General features: G+C 37.3%; 3 protein-coding genes across 3 annotated transcripts in view; 1 reads left to right on the forward strand and 2 right to left on the reverse strand.

Annotated features, from left to right (window-relative positions):
* LOC123306584 (complement C1q and tumor necrosis factor-related protein 9-like) overlaps positions 1-7,360 on the reverse strand; it is an 8,213-nt gene extending 853 nt beyond the window's left edge. Inside the window, exons 1-4 of the mRNA XM_044888644.1 lie at positions 7,284-7,360; positions 6,130-6,211; positions 2,842-2,848; positions 638-727 (exon numbers count right to left, since the gene is read on the reverse strand). Coding sequence (XP_044744579.1) covers positions 686-727; positions 2,842-2,848; positions 6,130-6,211; positions 7,284-7,335 — 183 coding nt within the window. The 5' untranslated portion in view covers positions 7,336-7,360 and the 3' untranslated portion in view covers positions 638-685. The remainder of the gene's footprint in view (positions 1-637; positions 728-2,841; positions 2,849-6,129; positions 6,212-7,283) is intronic.
* On the forward strand, positions 1,220-2,249 carry LOC123306582. The gene is made up of 2 exons (XM_044888642.1): positions 1,220-1,914; positions 1,968-2,249. The coding sequence occupies exons 1-2, from the start codon at positions 1,345-1,347 to the stop codon at positions 1,968-1,970; spliced, it is 573 nt and encodes a 190-aa protein (XP_044744577.1). The 5' UTR covers positions 1,220-1,344; the 3' UTR covers positions 1,971-2,249.
* Positions 7,361-13,568: 6,208 nt separating the features above from the next.
* On the reverse strand, positions 13,569-19,102 carry LOC123308720 (collagen alpha-2(IX) chain-like). The gene is made up of 4 exons (XM_044891510.1): positions 19,006-19,102; positions 18,446-18,610; positions 18,181-18,252; positions 13,569-13,878 (listed from the first exon to the last, which is right to left on the reverse strand). The coding sequence occupies exons 1-4, from the start codon at positions 19,100-19,102 to the stop codon at positions 13,736-13,738; spliced, it is 477 nt and encodes a 158-aa protein (XP_044747445.1). The 3' UTR covers positions 13,569-13,735.
* Between the last annotated feature and the right edge of the window lie 201 nt (positions 19,103-19,303).

Here is a 19,303-nt window from a genome sequence, read left to right on the forward strand (position 1 = left end):
TTTCGTAAGAGTCCATTAATGGACTTCAAGACTTTATTTGTCTTGAAGATATAACCAAATATTTTGTCGATTTCGAAAATGTGCCGTAACTTCTTTATTTTAAAAAATATCTAAAAACGAAATACGACAAACCATATTCAATTTTTTGTATTTCCTGTTCTAAGGGTAGAATGATATTCGCGGCAGCAATATACGGGTGGGAGGGAATTATACACCCACCAAATTATATATGAATCAGTATAATATGAAAAAATAAAATATTTTTTCAGTTATTATTGAACAACTTTTTTTCCTAAATTTCATCACCCTGTTTCTCAGAAGTTGAGACTTTTATAGGACATACGTTCATATCAACTTTCTTTCTTGAAATAAGACAAAGAATCACCCCCTTAAATATTATCATGTCTTCAAGGAACACCCTGTTTAAGCTATATCTTGATTTTTGGGCCAAAATTGCGATATCCCGATGTCTTCTTCCGTTTTAAAAAGTGCTGGGGAGTACAAAAAGGCATCGAGTACTTTCACGAGCTTTGGCACAGCTTCCTACCGAACACTACCTACTTACAATACTGAGCTGATGATAAAGAAGGAGAAAGTTTACCATAACTATTATTACAGAGACATGAAAATCTCTCACCTTCCGGTCCTACAGATCCTTCGGGTCCTCGGTCGCCTTTATCTCCATTCATACCAGGTAATCCTGGGAGGCCATATAGTCCTCGCTACCTTTTAGAGCATAAAAAAAAACATTGTGAGAGAAATAATATTGAAGACATCTTTATAAAATTTACTACATGTCTTTTATCCATCAAGGTACACTTTTTGATGTACAAAAACCTTCCTTTTCAGTAACTATCGATAATTTTTGAAGACAAAAATCAAGTTATCCTGAATAAATGACGTTTTGACCTGGAGCATATAGTACTCCTCCGTCGAGTGCCAGGGAGATGTGTAACACTGCACTGTACTAATGAGGTCCAATAATATCGAAATCGATCTACAGTTTATGTTCAGATGTTTCAGCCTCTCTGGGAATTGCTACGCTTGCATTAATGGAACGACAATTCTTTGAATTGTCGTCTCCATTTCAGAAATGACGTTTTTACAAACATTGAATAATTGGTGTGGCCGATATACTTGAGGTTTATATTTGGATTTGGAGATAGGTTGGCCTCTCTGATGGAATCTTATTTGTGTGAAAGAGTATGTTCTGTAGAGATCGAGCAATCTCGCTCATTTGAGTTCTGTGCAACATCTGGTGTTCCTCAGGGCTCTAACTTGGGACCTTTGCTGTTTCTTCTCTTTATTAATGATATTCTAAATGACACTGACATTTTGATTTTGATGTTCGCTGATGATTTAAAGCTATTCACCAGAATATTCTCTATTACTGATTGTGTTAGATTGCAGAGGGCGCTCGATACTCTCTTGAGATGGTGTGAAAGGAATAGGCTGTCGTTGAATGTTTCCAAGTGCCATGTAATGTCTTACACTAAAAAATGTAATAAAATTCTTTATAATTATCGAGTCGATAAACATGAATTATCTCGTTTAACTGAGTACAGAGATTTGGGGGTGCTGTGTGACAGTCAGTGCTCATTTGTACCACACTTGAACCAACTTATTTCTTCTGTCAGTAAAACTTATGGATACATTATTCGTAATGGTAGGCGCTTCAACAACTCGAACACGTTGATAATTTTATTTAATAGTTTTATTCGTAGCAAATTAGAATATTGTAGCATCATTTGGAGACCCATATATAGTTGTCATAAAAAACGAATTGAATCAGTACAAAGAAAGTTCTATAAGTATCTAGTTTGGAGAGAAGATGGTGTCTATCCAAATATAGGTTGTTGCAATGATATGTTACTTGGTAGATTTGGAGCTGAGCCCATAGAACAAAGGGTCAAAGTAAAAGCACTATTGTTTATTTATAAGATTGTGAATAACCTAATAGATTGTAGTGATTTGATTGAGCATCTTCCCTTTTTGGTTCCCCGATTGGGCTCTAGGAGTGATGCTGTATTTTACTGTAGGGCGGGTAGAACAAACGCCAGTCTCAGATCACCAATTAATTTCATGTGTAACCTATTCAATTCCATAGCTGGCAAATGCGATTTATATAATGACTCTCCCCGCTCTATAGTGGCTGCATTTATGGAGGGGATTGGTAATGTTAACCAATTATTAGAATAAGTTTTTTTTTTTTTTTTTTTCATTGCTCTCAATATTTTTAGTATACTTTCCTGTAATTGGGTTGTTTGACCTGTTGGAAATAAAGTCTTATTATTATGACTTTAGCCTTGCGGCTTTCACACTCCTCTCCAGAGGAAAATTCACTTATCCCAGATATCTCAGATATCAAAAGGATTAAGCTCTGTTGGAGCCCTTTCCAGGTTTTCGGGCTCGTGGTGGTGGTCGGGTCCGGGTCGCTCCTCGCCTCCCTGCTGTAGGTTGGATTCCTGCTCCACCCGCACTTCCTGTCGGAGCAGACGGTGTTCCTCTGAATTTCCCATGTACTTGCGTACAGTTCTCGCCGTTCCCAGCAGTACCGCCTTCTGCATGACTTTATAGATATTTTCGTCCAACTGAAGCTTCCTCAAGTTCTCTAGCAGTTTCTTCGGTATCAGGCCTGTAGATGATATGACAATAGGGATGGTCTTGATATCTTTCAGCTTCCACTGTCTCCTGGTTTGTTCCTCGAGATCTCTGTACTTCGAAATTTTTTCAGTGTGCCTATCTAGAAGATTGTTATTATTTGGAATCGCCACATCGATGAATAGTGCTCTGTCCTCATCCTTATTGAGCAATATGAGGTCTGGTCTATTGTGGGTTATTTTCCGGTCTGTAAGAACCGTGCGATCCCAGTAGAGCTTGTGATGTTCATTTTCCAATACAGCATCTGGATGGTAATTGTAATAAGGAACCTTTTTCGAACTCAGAAGTTGGTGTTTCAGTGCCAATTCTTGGTGAAGAATCTTGGCAACGGCATCATGTCTATTTTTGTACTCCGTGCCCGCGAACTTCTGACATCCCCCGGTGATGTGCTGGATAGTTTCATGTGTCGCACAGCCATAACGACAGCTATCGTCCGCCACTGAGGCATCCTTGGCGATGTATTTCATGTAATTTCTTGTTGGAATCACCTGATCCTGGATGGCGAGCATGAAGCCCTCTGTCTCAGGAAACAACCTTCCGGAAGTCAACCAGTAGTTCGACGCAGATATGTCGACGTAATCATGGTTGACCTCATTCTGGTGCCTCCTATGCAGAGGTTTGCCAATCAGTTTCTGCATTTTACTTTCTGCAGAGTGTTCGACGGTTTCCAAGTGATCCTGGTGTAGCTTTAACGGTGTGGAAGTATCAGCAACACAAACTACTCGATGGAGTTCTGACGAAGCTGCCTTGCTCAAGAAATATTTTCGAAGTCCTTCAATTTCCTGGGACATACGGTTGGACAAATCAACAATTCCTCTACCCCCAAGATGTCGTGGTAGCTCTGTCCGTTGTATTGAGCTTTTGGGGTGATGTTTATTGTGTTTAGTCAGCATCGTCCGTATTTTTCTCTGTAAAGCTGCTAAATCGGTGGTCGTCCAAGAGATAATACCAAATGAATAGCTCAGCGCCGAGCAAGCGTAGGTGTTAATCGCTTTTATCAGGTTCTTGCTGTTAAGACCAGTTCTCATTATCCTTCTCAATCTTCGGGTAAACTCCTCCGTTAATTCTTTCTTCATCTGGGTCTGATTGATTTTTCTTGCCTGTTTTATGCCCAGATACTTGTATGTGTCTCCTTCCTTCAATGCTTCAATTTCTGCACCTTCCTTGAGTTTGAACGTACCATTTTCCATTTTCCCTCTCGTTATGTTTAGCAGTCGGCATTTTTCTAGTCCAAACTTCATTTTGATGTCTTCCGAGAATCCTTCCACCATTTTCAGCATCAGTTGCATTTGTTTTTTGGTAGATGCGAAGAGTTTTAAATCGTCCATGTAAAGGAGATGATTCAGTTTCATCATAGTTCTACTGCCGCTCTTGATGGAGAATCCGTAGTCCGTAGAATTCAATCTATGAGACAAGGGATTCAGGGCCATGCAGAACCACAGAGGGCTCAGCGAGTCTCCTTGGAAAATTCCGCGTCTTATTGGAATAGGTCCTGTTGTAATGGAGCAATCTGCTGCTTTCATTTGAAGACTAGTACGCCAGGTTGACATGGCGTTTTTAAGGAACTTAACAATATTTGGATCCACCTTGTAAATCTTCAAGATCGTCAAGAGCCATTCGTGAGGTATAGAATCGAATGCTTTTTTGTAGTCTATGTACGCAGCGTAAAGATTCCTTCGCTTGGAGAACGCTTGATTGCAGATAACTGAATCTATTATTAGTTGTTCTTTGCACCCTCGGCTGTCTTTGGTGCATCCTTTCTGTTGCATGGCGATGATGTTATTCCTTTCGCAATGGTTGTAAATTCGGTTCGAAATGCACGATGTGATTAATTCGTACATCGTTGGAAGACATGTGATCGGTCGGTACTTGGATGGGTCTTCTGTATTCCTTTGGTCTTTAGGTAACAGGTATGTTGTGCCATGTGTAAGGAATACTGGCATTCTTTCAGGATTTTCAATGACATCATTTATTGCGGAGGTCAATTTGTCATGCATGATCCAAAGTTTCTTGATCCAGAAGTTCTGTAATCCATCAGGCCCAGGTGCTTTCCAGTTGTGCAGTCCTCTGATAGCTGATTTTACTTCTTCAATTGTGATCATGTCATGCTGCATCGGCTCATATTTTATAGCTTCAGATTTTTCATCTTCAATCCATCCGGTATTTCCATTGAACTGAGGTTTCGTTGATAGTTGTTCGGTCCAGAATTGTTCAATGGCTTCCTTTGGTGGTAACTTTCCATTTTCTCCATCCGACGATGTGAGTGACCGGTAGAAAGATTCTTCCGACTTTTCGAATGAATTATTGTCTCTTTTCCGGCTATAATTGCTTTTATATCTCCTCAGGCGTTCTGCATACAGACTTAATTTTTGCTTCAGAGTGTCAAGGCAATGGTGTGCTGTAGCATTCTCCGTCTCTCGTTCGGTATGTGTTCTGTTTCTATCGATGATTTCTTTGGCAGCTTTCACAACCTTCCTTCCGCGATTCCCGTTCAAGTACTCCGTCAGTCGTCCAATGTCTCTTCTTAGCCTTTCTGTTTTGTGTTGAAGACGTTTCTGCCATGCTGGCGCGTGTAATTTGTGTAATTTTGGACCATCGTTGTTCGTTCGGCGAATTTTTGCCCCCATGGTTTTCGCTGTCGTTAGCGCTGCACAGTGAAAAACTAGATGCAGATATTCCAATGAACTTCCGTTCTGTAGGTATTCAGGTAAAACGTCCTTATTCAAGATGTCGATTATAAGTGACAGTTTCTTGGATGTATTGAGTCGTGGAGGTGCTACTCGATGAAGAGGATCTGTTCCTTCCAGTTCGGCAAAGTATCTCCTCATGTCAGAGTCAACTTGTCGGTGGAGCTCTTCCCTATCGTCCTGGTGTTCAGGCTCACTTGCGTTGCAAGATGGACTTTCAGTATCAGTTTCTTCTGCCTGTTGTTGCCCCGGCATGTGAATTTCATCAGAGGTGTTGGTGTTATTCTCTATTGTAGGCGGACGCTGAAGTTCTCGTTTGATTGCGTCGATTCGGGCCGTAGGTATTAGTTCATTTCTCAGAATTACGCGGTACTGGTCTGCCACTCGTTGTTCAGTGACATTGAGATTTGGGTAGGCGTTGCAGAATTCCTCATGGAGCCTTTTTCTATAGTTGTTCGTGTTCTGCCCTAGTCCCGTGATGGAGTTATATATGCGCACAATAGTTTCATTCATGGACGTTGTCCACTTCATGCGCTTTCTAACTAACCCCGCTTGGGTGAGCACTGGCTGAATATCCTGCGCAGGCCATCTACCAGATGGCTGCCAGGCAGGCCAGACATTATTATTATTATTATTATTATTATTATTATTCACGAGAACTAAGCACAACGCTTATGTGGCACAGCTCTCTTCCGAACACTAAATACTTATATAATACTGAGCTGATGACTAAAAAGGCCAAACTTTCCCATAAATATTACAGAGACGTGAAAATCTCTCACCTACAGATCCTTCGGGTCCTCGGTCGCCTTTAGCTCCCTTTATTCCAGGATATCCTGGGACGCCATCTAGTCCACGCTCCCCTATAGTGCGTGAAAAAACATTGTGAGAGAGATAATATTGAAGACATCATTATAAAATTTACTACATGTTTTCTATCCTTCAAGGTACACTTTTTGATGTACAAAAACTTCTCTTTTCACTAACTATTGATAATTTTTGAAGACAAAAACCAAGTTATCTTGAATAAATGACGTTTTGACCTGGAGCATATAGTACTCCTCCGTCAAGTGCCAGGGAGATGTGTAACACTGCACTGTACTAATGAGGGACAATAATATCGAAACCGATCTACAGTTTATGTTTAGATGTTTCAGCCTCTCTGGGAATTCCTACGCTTGCATTAATGGAACGACAATTCTTTGAATTGTCGTCTCCATTTCAGAAATGACGTTTTTACAAACATTGAATAATTGATGTGGCCGATATACTTGATAAAAATCCATTATTGAACTGAAAACATATAATATTTTATGATTTTCAAAAACATGACAAGATAGTGTTTCGCTATCACAAAAGCATCTTGAGGTGGGTGAAAGTAAACTTGCCAAACAGTTTATATCTCCATAAATATAAGATGGAAAACCCGTAAGGATAGCATGGGCTGTGAAAATGTGTACATCACAAAATGCATCGATCTTGATGCATAAATGACAAATACTATGTACCTACCAAATTTTGTACGAAGATGTCTACAATATTATTTCAGTTACTATATAACAACTTTTTTTTCCAAATTTTATCATCCTGTTTCTCGAAAGTTAAGATATTTATAGGACATACGTTCATATGAATTTTTTTCTTAAAATGATGATTCAAAGGAATCACCTCCTTATATTATATGCCTTTAAGGAACACCCTGTTTAAGCAAAATCTTTGATTTTTAGGACGAAATTGCGATTTCTCGATGTATTCGTCCGTTTAAAAAAGTGCTAGAGAGCACAAAAAAGACATCAAGTGCTTTCACGAGAACTAAGCACAACGCTTATGTGGCACAGCTCTCTTCCGGACACTAAATACTTATATAATACTGAGCTGATGACTAAAAAGGCGAAACTTTCCCATAAATATTACAGAGACGTGAAAATCTCTCACCTTTCGGTCCTTCATATCCTTGGGGTCCTCGGTTGCCTTTATCTCCCTTCATTCCAGGATATCCTGGGAAGCCAAATGGTCCAGGCTCCCCTTCAGTGCATAAAAAAAACATTGTGAGAGAGACAATATTGAAGACATCTTTATAAAATTTACTACATGTCTTCTATCCATCAAGGTACACTTTTTGATGTACAAAAACTTTCCTTTTCAGTAACTATTGATAATTTTTGAAGGCAAAAACCAAGTTATCCTGAATAAATGACGTTTTGACCTGGAGCATATAGTACTCCGCCGTCAAGTGCCAGGGAGATGTGTAACACTGCACTGTACTAATAAGGGACAATAATACCGAAACCGATCTACAGTTCATGTTTAGATGTTTCAGCCTCTCTGGGAATTCTTTGAATAGCCGTCTCCATTTCAGAAATGACGTTTTTTCAAACATTGAATAATTGATGTGGCCGATACTTGATAAAAATCCATTATTGAATTGAAAACATATATTATGATTTTCACTACATGACACGTGTTTTGCTATCACAATAGCATCTTGAGGTGGGTGAAAGTAAACTTGCCAAACAGTTTATATCTCCAGAAATATAAGATGCAAAACTCGTAAGGATAGCATTGGCTGTGAAAATGTGTACATCACAAAATGCATCCATCTTGATGCATAAATGACATGTTTTAGTACCTACCAAATTTTATACGAAGATGTCTACAATATTATTTCAGTTATTATACAGGGTGTTTCATGAGTCGTTGGCCATAGCCCAATGGTGAATGCAGGTCATCCAGGCCTTTTCAGAAAACTTGCTTGTTTTGTTGCTATTAGTTTCGGAGATACGGGGTAATATAATATAATAATAATATTTATTCACCATAAATTATTCACAATATAAATGAAAATAGAGCAAAATGCATGAACAAATAGATGATATCACAGAAGCTCCGGCTCAGGAAGCCTTCGCTTGTACGTGATGTTGTAGAAAATTCGCCCCTGATGATGAGTGAACAAATGGTTCACGCAATTTATCCAAAAAATACTTATACTACTATTATACTTTGAACTGAATACCGTATTTTTTTTCGTTTATTTATGTAATCGTTTTTTTCATGTTTTTTCGTATTATATATATAACTTTTTTTTAATCCACACCCCCACCTGTGGTTAATGAAGTCGTGTAGTCTCTGCCTTCCATAGGATATAATCCATTTTTCACACCTCTTTCTGAACATATTGACATTGTTTATCCGTAAGATGTTAGCAGGAAGCTGATTAAAGAGTTTCGGCGCAAGATAGTCACAGTGACGCTGTCCTATAGTTTTTGCACACCTAGGTACGCTCAAGAAAACTATCTTAGTTCGGGTATTGTGACAGTGTATAATGGGCTCAAAATCGATTCTGGACTTTTTAATATTCACCAGCATATTCAAGGAGAATAGTTGTCTCACATCGAGTATTCCGGAATCCCCGTGAAACCTAGCGTTAGAGAAGGTGAGCGGTTTACTATAGATTACCCGTAGAATCCATCTTTGAATAACACTCAATTCCTCCAGGTGAGTATCACTAACACCCCCTCAACCCACAATTCCATATGTCAGCTGCGATTGGACCAACGCAAAGTAGAGCAGTTTAAGGTGTTTCAAATCTAGGTATTCCTTTAAATATTTTATTTTATACGGCACACCTCTCAATTTATTCACTATATTTTTTATTTGTAGGTCCCACCTCATATGTTGCTCAATGATCACACCCAAATACTTGACCGATTCTGCTTCCAAGATGCGAGAGTCAGTTCCGGCCGACAAACACCCTATGGATGGCAGTTCACTGGAGTATGAGCAAAAGGGTAAGTATTTTGTTTTTTTTAGGTTGAGGGTGAGCGTGTTGTAACTGAACCAATCCTCTAGAATTGTAAGGTCAGCTCCGGTTTCTGATTTCAAAGTTTCCCACGAGTCGGACTCACAGAGTAGTGCAATATCGTCCGCAAAACTAAGAATTTTCCCTTTGATTCCGAGATTCAATAAGCTGTTAATATATATTGTATAAATAACAGTGGCCCAAGTACAGTACCCTGTGGTACTCCATAGCTCACATACCTGGGTCCACTCAGCTCATCACCGATATCCACCCTCTGCTCTCGATCAGTCAGATAACTTCTAAGTAAATCATATACTTTCCGTCTGAAACCATAGTTGTCCAACTTCTTTAGTAGTTTCTTATGATCGACAGTGTCGAAAGCCTTAGAGAGGTCAACGAAGACGCATAAGGATGGTTTACACTTGTCTAGAGAACTGTAGATGTGAGATGTCAAGTGATAGAGCGCACCTTCCGTTGATTTTTTCTCCATGAATCCATATTGACGCTGTGAAATAATCTTATATTTGAGACAGAAATCTGTCATTCTCTTATTCAATATTTTTTTTATGATTTTTGCAATGTTTGATATTAGAGATATTGGTCTATAGAATAGAATAGAATAGAATATCTTTATTCACCAATAATAATTGTTAACAAAACAATGAAGATGGGAAACGTCATACAGGAAAAAAATAAACAAAAACAGAGAAGATCAACATTCACTGTTACTCTCCAGGAATTCACTAACAGTGTATGGCTCTAGTCGTAACAATAGGCTGTAGACCTCTTTTCGAAAACATTTGAAGTTATCAATTCGACGTATTTTGGATGGTAGTTTGTTATATAGTTTTAGGCACATATATGTACAATTTCTTTCCGTCAGGGACAACGTATGTAGAGGGTACAGAAAAAATTGGTTTCGGGTCCTGTATGAATCACTTTTCCTAAATTTGTCGAAAAGGTTCCTATTTTGGAACAGGAACTGCAGACATCTATAGATGTAGATGCCAGAAAGTGTGAGAATGTTATTCTTCCTGAATACGCCACGGCAGGATTCCCGGTACCTCAGGCCAAAAAGAACCCTAACGACCATCTTCTGGATGTAAAAAACCATTTTCACATGTCGACTATTCCCCCAAAAATATATAGTGCTATAGTTCTTCATTTCCAGTTTATTTCCGCCCTTGAACAGAGGTTTCACAATACCAATTTTTAGCCTCTTCGGAAAGTACCCCTCACTAAAACAACAGTTTATCAAGTGGGCCAGAGGGATTTTTACCTCATCAGATATATGTTCTTTAAAGTTTCCGATCTTATGTTATCATGGCCAGAGGATTTTTTTTTGTTTTACTTGCATTATTGTCTTATGCACTTCTTCGATGTCCGCAAGCATTAAGCACATGGAGTTCTGCACAGTCTTATCATTATCTTTATAGTTTTCAGGGATTTTGATTTTTTTTGCGTATTCTTGGCCTAGTGAGCTATAATATGTAATTATTGAAGTTGTCCGAAATTTCTCCTTTGGATTCCAATAATGTACCATCCATCGATCTAATTTTGTCAATTTTTGTTTCAGGCCTGGACCGTTTACATATATAATCCACGCAATCCCAAAGAGCCTTGGACTGGTTGACGTTATCTCTTATCAATTTTTGTGCAAATGTTCTTTTCGCGACATTTATTAGTTTAGTTAATTTATTTTTATATTTCACATATTCCATCCTCAAAAGTGAATTGCTGGGATCCATCTGTACGGCTCTATATAATCGTTGTTTTTCGTTTATTGATGTGAGAAGTCCGTTAGTAATCCATTTTTTACTTTTAATGTTATATTTGTTCAACCTTACGTTTCTTGTATTTTCGGCTATATGTTTGTTAATTTTCTCAATGAACTCATCAGTCATAGCATCTATATTTTGTGAACAATAGAATTCTTCCCATTTTTCCATTCTCAATGCGGTCCTAAGTGCTGGATAATCAATATATTGTCTGCAACCATCATCCACTCTAGACATATCTGCCGACTTCCGACTCAAATCCACTGTCAAAGCTATTGGATAGTGGTCCGTAATGGAACAATGGAAAATATACGACTGTATTTTCCTATGAACCTTTGTTCTTACGTGAAAGTGATCAATGCAAGTTTGACTCTGTGGTCGAGTGACCTCATTGATGTATGATTCATAACCAAACGCGCTCAAGATGTTCTTATATTCCTCGTTGACATCCGAATCAGACAATAAATCTATGTTTATATCTCCCGTTATTATATGCATGCTACTTCCTTTTACAGTTTGTATATACTCTTGTAGGTCTACGTTGAACTTTTTTGGACATGAACTTGGAGATCTGTATATAGCTGAAAGGGTTATTTGTTGTGATTCAACCTCCGTAGAGACTTCTAATAACTTAAGATCTCCTAGGTTTCTCACTTCATGGGTGAAATGGATGCCATCTTTGATATATACTAGGACCCCCATCATTCCTGCTTAATACGCCTTCATTATATAATGTGGTAAAACCATCAATCTTCTGTACGTGCAAGTCATGTACGAGATATGTTTCAGATAGAACAATAATCTGAAACTCCAGCGCAACCCCATTCAAAAACAAAACCAATTCATCCATATTCTTCATTATACTTCTTATGTTCAACTGCAGATGGTGTTCGTTTCTGTGGTGCAAAGTTTTTTGAATCAGTTATAATCTTTGCTAGAATTGGTTTGTTATGATATTCTCTTACAAATGGATCTATTCATGAACATTGGCCGGAATTTGCGATAGCCATAACTCTGGAATGCATGGTCCGATTTCGATTAAATTTTGTGGGTTCATGAAATATCAATATTTTCAGGGCAGTACTGAGAATATCATGATTTTTCATTCAAGCCCCAAAATCTGAATTTTTTACATCCCCTACAGAATTTTCGTTATTGCCATGAAAAACTACATAATTTATTCTAAGGAATTCAATTTTCACTTTGTATGGCACACTTGTCACAAGGGGATAGAAACCGGACGAAATCACGTTTTATGTCATTTTTTCGAAATGCGGTCCTGTTTTTATTCCTTCGGTGATAATATTTATTTTCATTGCATTTTCATGTAATTTCAAAAGAATTCACAGCTGGACTTTGTATACTCTAAAACACTATTTTACGAACAGTCAGTATGAGCTGATAGGGAGCACAGAAAAAACATCGAGTGCTTTCACGAGAACTAAGCACAACGCTTATGTGGCACAGCTCTCTTCCGGACACTAAATACTTATATAATACTAACCTGATAATTAAGGAGGAGAAACTTTTCCATAACTATTACAGAGACGTGAAAATCACTCACCTTTCGGTCCTAAAAATCCTTCGGGTCCTTGGTCGCCTTTAGCTCCGTCTATTCCAGGAAATCCTTGGAAGCCAATTGGTCCAGGCTCCCCTTTATTGCATAAAAAAAACATTGTGAGAGAGATAATATTGAAGACATCTTTATAAAATTTACTACATGTCTTCTATCCATCAAGGTACAGTTTTGGATGTACAAAAACTACTCCTTTTCAGTAACTATTGATAATTTTTGAAAAACAAAAACCTAGTTACCCTGAATAAATGACGTTTTGACCTGGAGCATATAGTACTCCGCCGTCAAGTGCCAGGGAGATATGTAACACTGCACTGTACTAATGAGGCACAATAATACCGAAACCGATCTACAGTTTATGTTTAGAGAGAAAGAGAGAAATTAACATTATTGATAATAAAAAATCATCAAATGGCTATCGACCGAAGTCTTCCTGCCAATTACATTTATAATTTATTAATTGTATCCATTGTATAAAAAAAAAGTTATTCCAATGATATTAGATGTTCATAAATTGGTTTTATGTTTAGATGTTTCAGCCTCTCTGGGAATTCTTTGAATTGTCGTCTCCATTACAGAAATGACGTTTTTACAAACATTGAATAATTGGATGTGGCCGATATACTTGATAAAAATCCATTATTGAACTGGAAACATATTTTATGATTTTCAAAAACATGACACGATAGTGTTTCGCTATCACAATAGCATCTTGAGGTGGGTGAAAGTAAACTTGCCAAACAGTTTATATCCCTAGAAATATAAAATGCAAAACCCGTAAGGATAGCATGGGCTGTGAAAATGTGTACATCACAAAATGCATCGATCTTGACGCATAAATGACATGTTTTAGTACCTACCAAATTTTATACGAAGATGTCTACAATATTATTTCAGTTATTATATAACAACTTTTTTTTCCAAGTTTCATCATCCTGTTTCTCAAAGGTTAAGATATTTATAGGACCTCTACGTTCATAGGAATTTTTTTCTTAAAATAATGAGTCAAAGAATCACCCCCTTATATTATCATATGCCTTCAAGGAACACCCTGTTTAAGCAAAATCTTTGATTTTTGGGACGAAATTGCGATTTCTCGATGTATTCGTCCATTTAAAAAAGTGCTAGAGAGCACAAAAAAGACATCAAGTGCTTTCACGAGAACTAAGCACAACGCTTATGTGGCACAGCTCTCTTCCGGACACTTAATACTTATATAATACTAAGCTGATAATTAAGAAGGAGAAACTTTTCCATAACTATTACAGAGACGTGAAAATCTCTCACCTTTCGGTCCTTCATATCCTTGGGGTCCTCGGTTGCCTTTATCTCCCTTCATTCCAGGATATCCTGGGAAGCCAATTGGTCCAGGCTCCCCTTTAGTGCATAAAAAAAAACATTGTGAGAGAGATAATATTGAAGACATCTTTATAAAATTTACTACATGTCTTCTATCCATCAAGGTACACTTTTTGATGTACAAAAACTTTCCTTTTCAGTAACTAATGATAATTTTTGAAGGCAAAAAGCAAGTTATCCTGAATAAATGACGTTTTGACCTGGAGCATATAGTACTCCGCCGTCAAGTGCCAGGGAGATGTGTAACACTGCACTGTACTAATGAGGGACAATAATACCGAAACCGATCTACAGTTCATGTTTAGATGTTTCAGCCTCTCTGGGAATTCTTTGAATAGCCGTCTCCATTTCAGAAATGACGTTTTTTCAAACATTGAATAATTGATGTGGCCGATATACTTGATAAAAATCCATTATTGAACTGAAAACATATTTTATGATTTTCACTACATGACACGTGTTTTGCTATCACAATAGCATCTTGAGGTTGGTGAAAGTAAACTTGCCAAACAGTTTATATCTCCAGAAATATAAGATGCAAAACAGTATAGCATGGGCTGTGAAAAGGTGTACATCACAAAATGCATAGATCTTGATGCATAAATGACATGTTTTAGTACCTACCAAATTCCATACGAAGATGTCTACAATATTATTTCAGTTATTATATAACAACTTCTTTTTTCAAGTTTCATCCATACAGCACATGACGTCCATTTTATATCCAAATGAAGTACAAACGTCCACGGACCTTATATGGAAGTCCAATGGATGTACATTTCTGGACATTTACTGTACGTTCATAAATGGACGTTTTATGGATGTACATTGTACTTTAAATAAGGGATGTTGGACAAACATCCATATACGTCCCTTATTGGACATCCTCTGGATATACAAATCTGGATCTTAATTGTACAATCAGAAATTGTACGTTAGTGTACGTCCATTCAACGTACAATTTTGGATCAGCGTCAATTATCCATGAATGTACATCTTTTGGATGTTCGGATCTGGATACAAATATGTACTTCCAGAAATTGTACTTTTCTGTGCGACAACTGGATGTACCATTTTCTAGTATCTATAATTATTCATTTCTCAACATTCGTAGGATGTACATTTCTGGACATTCACTGTACGTTCAAAAATAGACGTTTTATGGATGTCCATTGTACTTTAAATAAGCGATGTTGGACAAACATCCATATACGTCCCTTATTGGACATCCTCTGGATATACAAATCTGGATCTTAATTGTACAATCAGAAATTATACGTTAGTTTACGTCCATTCAACGTACAATTTTGGATCAGCGTCAATTATCCATGAATGTACATCTTTGGGATGTTCGGATCTAGATACAAATATGTACTTCCAGAAATTGTACTTTTCTGTGCGACAACTGGATGTATCATTTTCTAGTATCTATAATTATTCATTTCTCAACATTCGTAGGATGTACATTTCTGGACATTCACTGTACGTTCAAAAATGGACGTTTTATGGATGTCCATCGTACTTTAAATAAGGGATGTTCGACATACATCCATATACGTCCCTTATTGGACATCCCTGGATATACAAATCTGGATCTTAATTGTACTATCAGGAATTGGTACGTTAGTGTACGTCCATTCAACGTACAATTTTGGATCAACGTGAATTATCCATGAATGTACATCTTTTGGATGTTCGGATCTGGATATAAATATGTACTTCCAGAAATTGTACTTTTCTGTACGACAACTGGATGTATCATTTTCTAGTATCTATAATTATACATTTCTCAACATTCGTAGGATGTACATTTCTGGACATTCACTGTACGTTCAAAAATGGACGTTTTATGGATGTCCATCGTACTTTAAATAAGGGATGTTCGACATACATCCATATACATCCCTTATTGGACATCCCTGGATATACAAATCTGGATCTTAATTGTACTATCAGGAATTGGTACGTTAGTGTACGTCCATTCAACGTACAATTTTGGATCAACGTGAATTATCCATGAATGTACATCTTTTGGATGTTCGGATCTGGATATAAATATGTACTTCCAGAAATTGTACTTTTCTGTACGACAACTGGATGTACCATTTTCTAGTATCTATAATTATTCATTTCTCAACATTCGTAGGATGTACATTTCTGGACATTCACTGTACGTTCAAAAATGGACGTTTTATGGATGTCCATTGTACTTTAAATAAGGGATGTTGGAAATAACAGGAATGTGTATGCAAGGATATACCCTTGTATTGCTGCCATGTCGGTCTCGGCTCTTATTGAGAGTAGGTACATACTGACTGTGTTGAAACCCAGATGTTTCGCCCTCTCATTATTATTCCTTTTTTTACTCTGGAACTTTCGTCCCAAAGACCGAAACATTTATTTTTTGAGTTTCATTTGAGTGACACACAGCGAAATATTGAATCAGAACAGAACATTTTCTAAGTGAAACTCATTAATCTGTAAACAGTGGATTTTGAAGTGGACTCTACAGATTTTGTAAATTTGTGAATATTTTGGCTTTAAGCTTGTTGAACTACATTTGAGGTATAGTGTCTAGTTCTAGTTCCAGTGTGTGGTGCATATATTTGATAGTAACGAGGTGAGTCGAAATTTTTATTCTTGAGGGAAGTGGCAAATTTACGTGTAGATAGAAAAATATAATCTAATGGGTAATGGTTATCTAATGGGTAGAAATGTTGAAGGAATTGAATGCTGAATGCTTATACGAACCACGAATGTTCATCTCTGTTTCATGTTAATTTGATGATTTCATTAGTTATAATTATATTCATATACTATCGTAAAAAATATATTTTTGTCTTTTCACAACCATGAATATCTATTATTTGGTAGGGGGACAACAATATAAGAATATGAAACGGAATTACGAGAAAACATCCAGAAATTCAATTTTCAATAGATATTATCACCATTCTATTATAATTATAGTATGGTGATGTACTGATATATAATATGACAACAGCAAAATTTCAATGAAATAAATTTACAGAAACGGCCATACACTCCAGTAAAGGGGACAGGAAGGAGATAGAAGAGGCTATTTCTAAATGGGTTCGAGGAGCCAACGATAGAAAATATATCATAAGCAGTGTTTCCTGTTCAGTGTATATATACCTATATATCTGCTTCTTTGATATTCAGTTTTTTTTAGTTTAGTTTTTTTTTGCTTAGCGGCAGTAGTCCAATGTTCAAATTATACTTACTTGTTATTTATTTTATTTTAATTTTTCACATAAAGATGTGGAACATTTCCAGGCATTTCATTTTTCAATAATCCCAATTTCCTTATAATTATCAATAAATATATGTATTGATAGGTGGGATTTTAAAATACCTTTTTCGAATCAAACTTAAAAAATGCTAACCCCAATAAAATGGGCATTTGAGACTCCCAAATAACGTCCACTTATGTACAATGAATGGTCCAGAAAATGTCCGAACCTCACTGGATTTAACATCCTATGGACGTACATACAGGATGTACAATGGACGAACATACAGGTATGTCCATAGGATGTTAAATCCAGTGAGGTTCGGATGTACAGTGGACGTACCTGTATGTTCGTCCATTGTACATCCTGTATGTACGTCCAATGTACATCCTATATGTACATCCACTGGACATCCTGTATGTACGTCCATTGTATATCTTGTATGTACGTCCAATGTATGTATATCCTGTATGTACGTCCAATGTACATCCTGTATGTACGTCCAATGTACATCCTGTATGTACGTCCAATGTACATCCTGTCTGTACATCCATTGTACATCCTATATGTACGTCCATAGGATGTTAAATCCAGTGAGGGTCGGACGTTTTCTGGACCAAACATTGTACATAACTGGAAAATGGATGTCCGTCATGTCCATTTTGTAAGTCCAATGGACATTCAATGGATATACATGTGCTGTATGGATCATCATCCTGTTTCTCAAAAGTTAAGATATTTATAGAACCTACGTTCATAGGAATTTTTTTCTTAAAATAATGAGTCAAAGAATCACCCCCTTATATTATCATATGCCTTTAAGGAACACCCTGTTTAAGCAAAATCTTTGATTTTTGGGACGAAATTGCGATTTCTCGATGTATTCGTCCGTTTAAAAAAGTGCTAGAGAGCACAAAAAAGACATCAAGTGCTTTCACGAGAACTAAGCACAACGCTTATGTGTCACAGCTCTCTTCCGGACACTAAATACTTATATAATACTGAGCTGATGACTAAAAAGGCGAAACTTTCCCATAAATATTACAGAGACGGGAGAATCTCTCACCTACATATCCTCGGTCGCCTTTAGCTCCCTTTATTCCAGGATATCCCATGGGTCCAATCGGTCCAGGCTCCCCTTAAAAAAAAACATTGTTGAGAAAGAGGTTCATTCCGAGAAACAGAAAAATACGCAGTGTATAATCATTTTCATTGACATCAGAAGTGTAAAACCCAAAATAAGTCATTCATATTTTTCCGCAATGCTGTCATCTAACATTTGCAAGTAATTTTATTGGATCCGAAAAAAAAACATAATGTGGAGAACTCACCCTTTGTACCGTTGTTTCCTGGTAAACCTGGACTCCCAATGCCGTTTGCTCCATTCAGACCTGGGGGACCTTGGGGCCCTTGAGGCCCAGGGTTCCCTCGGGGCCCAGGGTTCCCTTGAGGCCCAGGGTATCCTTGGGGCCTAGGGAATTCCACTAAGTCTTCTTCTTGAGAACATACGAAATTAAAATTACTTATATTTGTGTTAGATTGAAGAAGAAACTAGGAAATTAAGTTACATGGTTTCAACCAGAGCGAGTTATTAAATCACTACCGTGTTTCGCTATCACAATTGCATCTTCAGGAGTGTGAAGGTATAATATACCTTCTATCAGCATTAATTCAGCTTTCACATGGCAAAATATTGACGATTTCGAAAAGTCCTCATAAATTTTTTGTCTTTGAAATAACAGAGCTGAAACTTGAACCTTCTTAGGCACTTTTATACGTAGAATCTACTGACAAAAGTTTTTTTCCAATTCAAAAATAACAAATTCAATAAAAGTTTTCATTGAAGCAAGTACGTACCTGTATGTACGTCCAATGTACATCCTGTATGTACGTCCATCGGATGTTAAATCCGGTGAGGTTCGGACGTTTTCTGGAACAATCATTGTACATAACTGGACGTAGGTACAATGGATGTCCGTCATGTCCATTTTGTACGTCCAATGGACATTCAATGGATATACATGTGCTGTATGATTCGAAATTAAAAAATATTTTGAGCTCGTCAGTAGATTCTACGTAAAAGAGTACCTGTAGAAGGTTCAATTTTCAGATCTGTAACTTCAAAGACAAAAAGTTATGAGAACTTATCGAAATCGTCAATATCTCATTTTTCTGCTGATAACTCAAAA

Source organism: Coccinella septempunctata, chromosome 2 (genome assembly GCF_907165205.1).
Source record: "Coccinella septempunctata chromosome 2, icCocSept1.1, whole genome shotgun sequence".
NCBI classification, from domain to species: Eukaryota; Metazoa; Arthropoda; class Insecta; order Coleoptera; family Coccinellidae; genus Coccinella; species Coccinella septempunctata.

What these genes read in the sequence shown, in the direction of transcription:
- LOC123306582 (XM_044888642.1), top strand. Translation starts at nt 1,345, where the DNA reads ATGTTCGCTGATGATTTAAAGCTATTCACCAGAATATTCTCTATTACT.
- LOC123308720 (XM_044891510.1), bottom strand. Translation starts at nt 19,102, where the DNA reads ATGGACATGACGGACATCCATTGTACCTACGTCCAGTTATGTACAATG. An exon ending in GGATTTAACATCCGATGGAC is followed by an intron (nt 18,611 to 19,005) that starts GTACATACAGGA and finishes TATGTTCTCAAG; the next exon opens with AAGAAGACTTAGTGGAATTC. An exon ending in AGGCGACCGAGGATATGTAG is followed by an intron (nt 13,879 to 18,180) that starts GTGAGAGATTCT and finishes TATGCACTAAAG; the next exon opens with GGGAGCCTGGACCAATTGGC.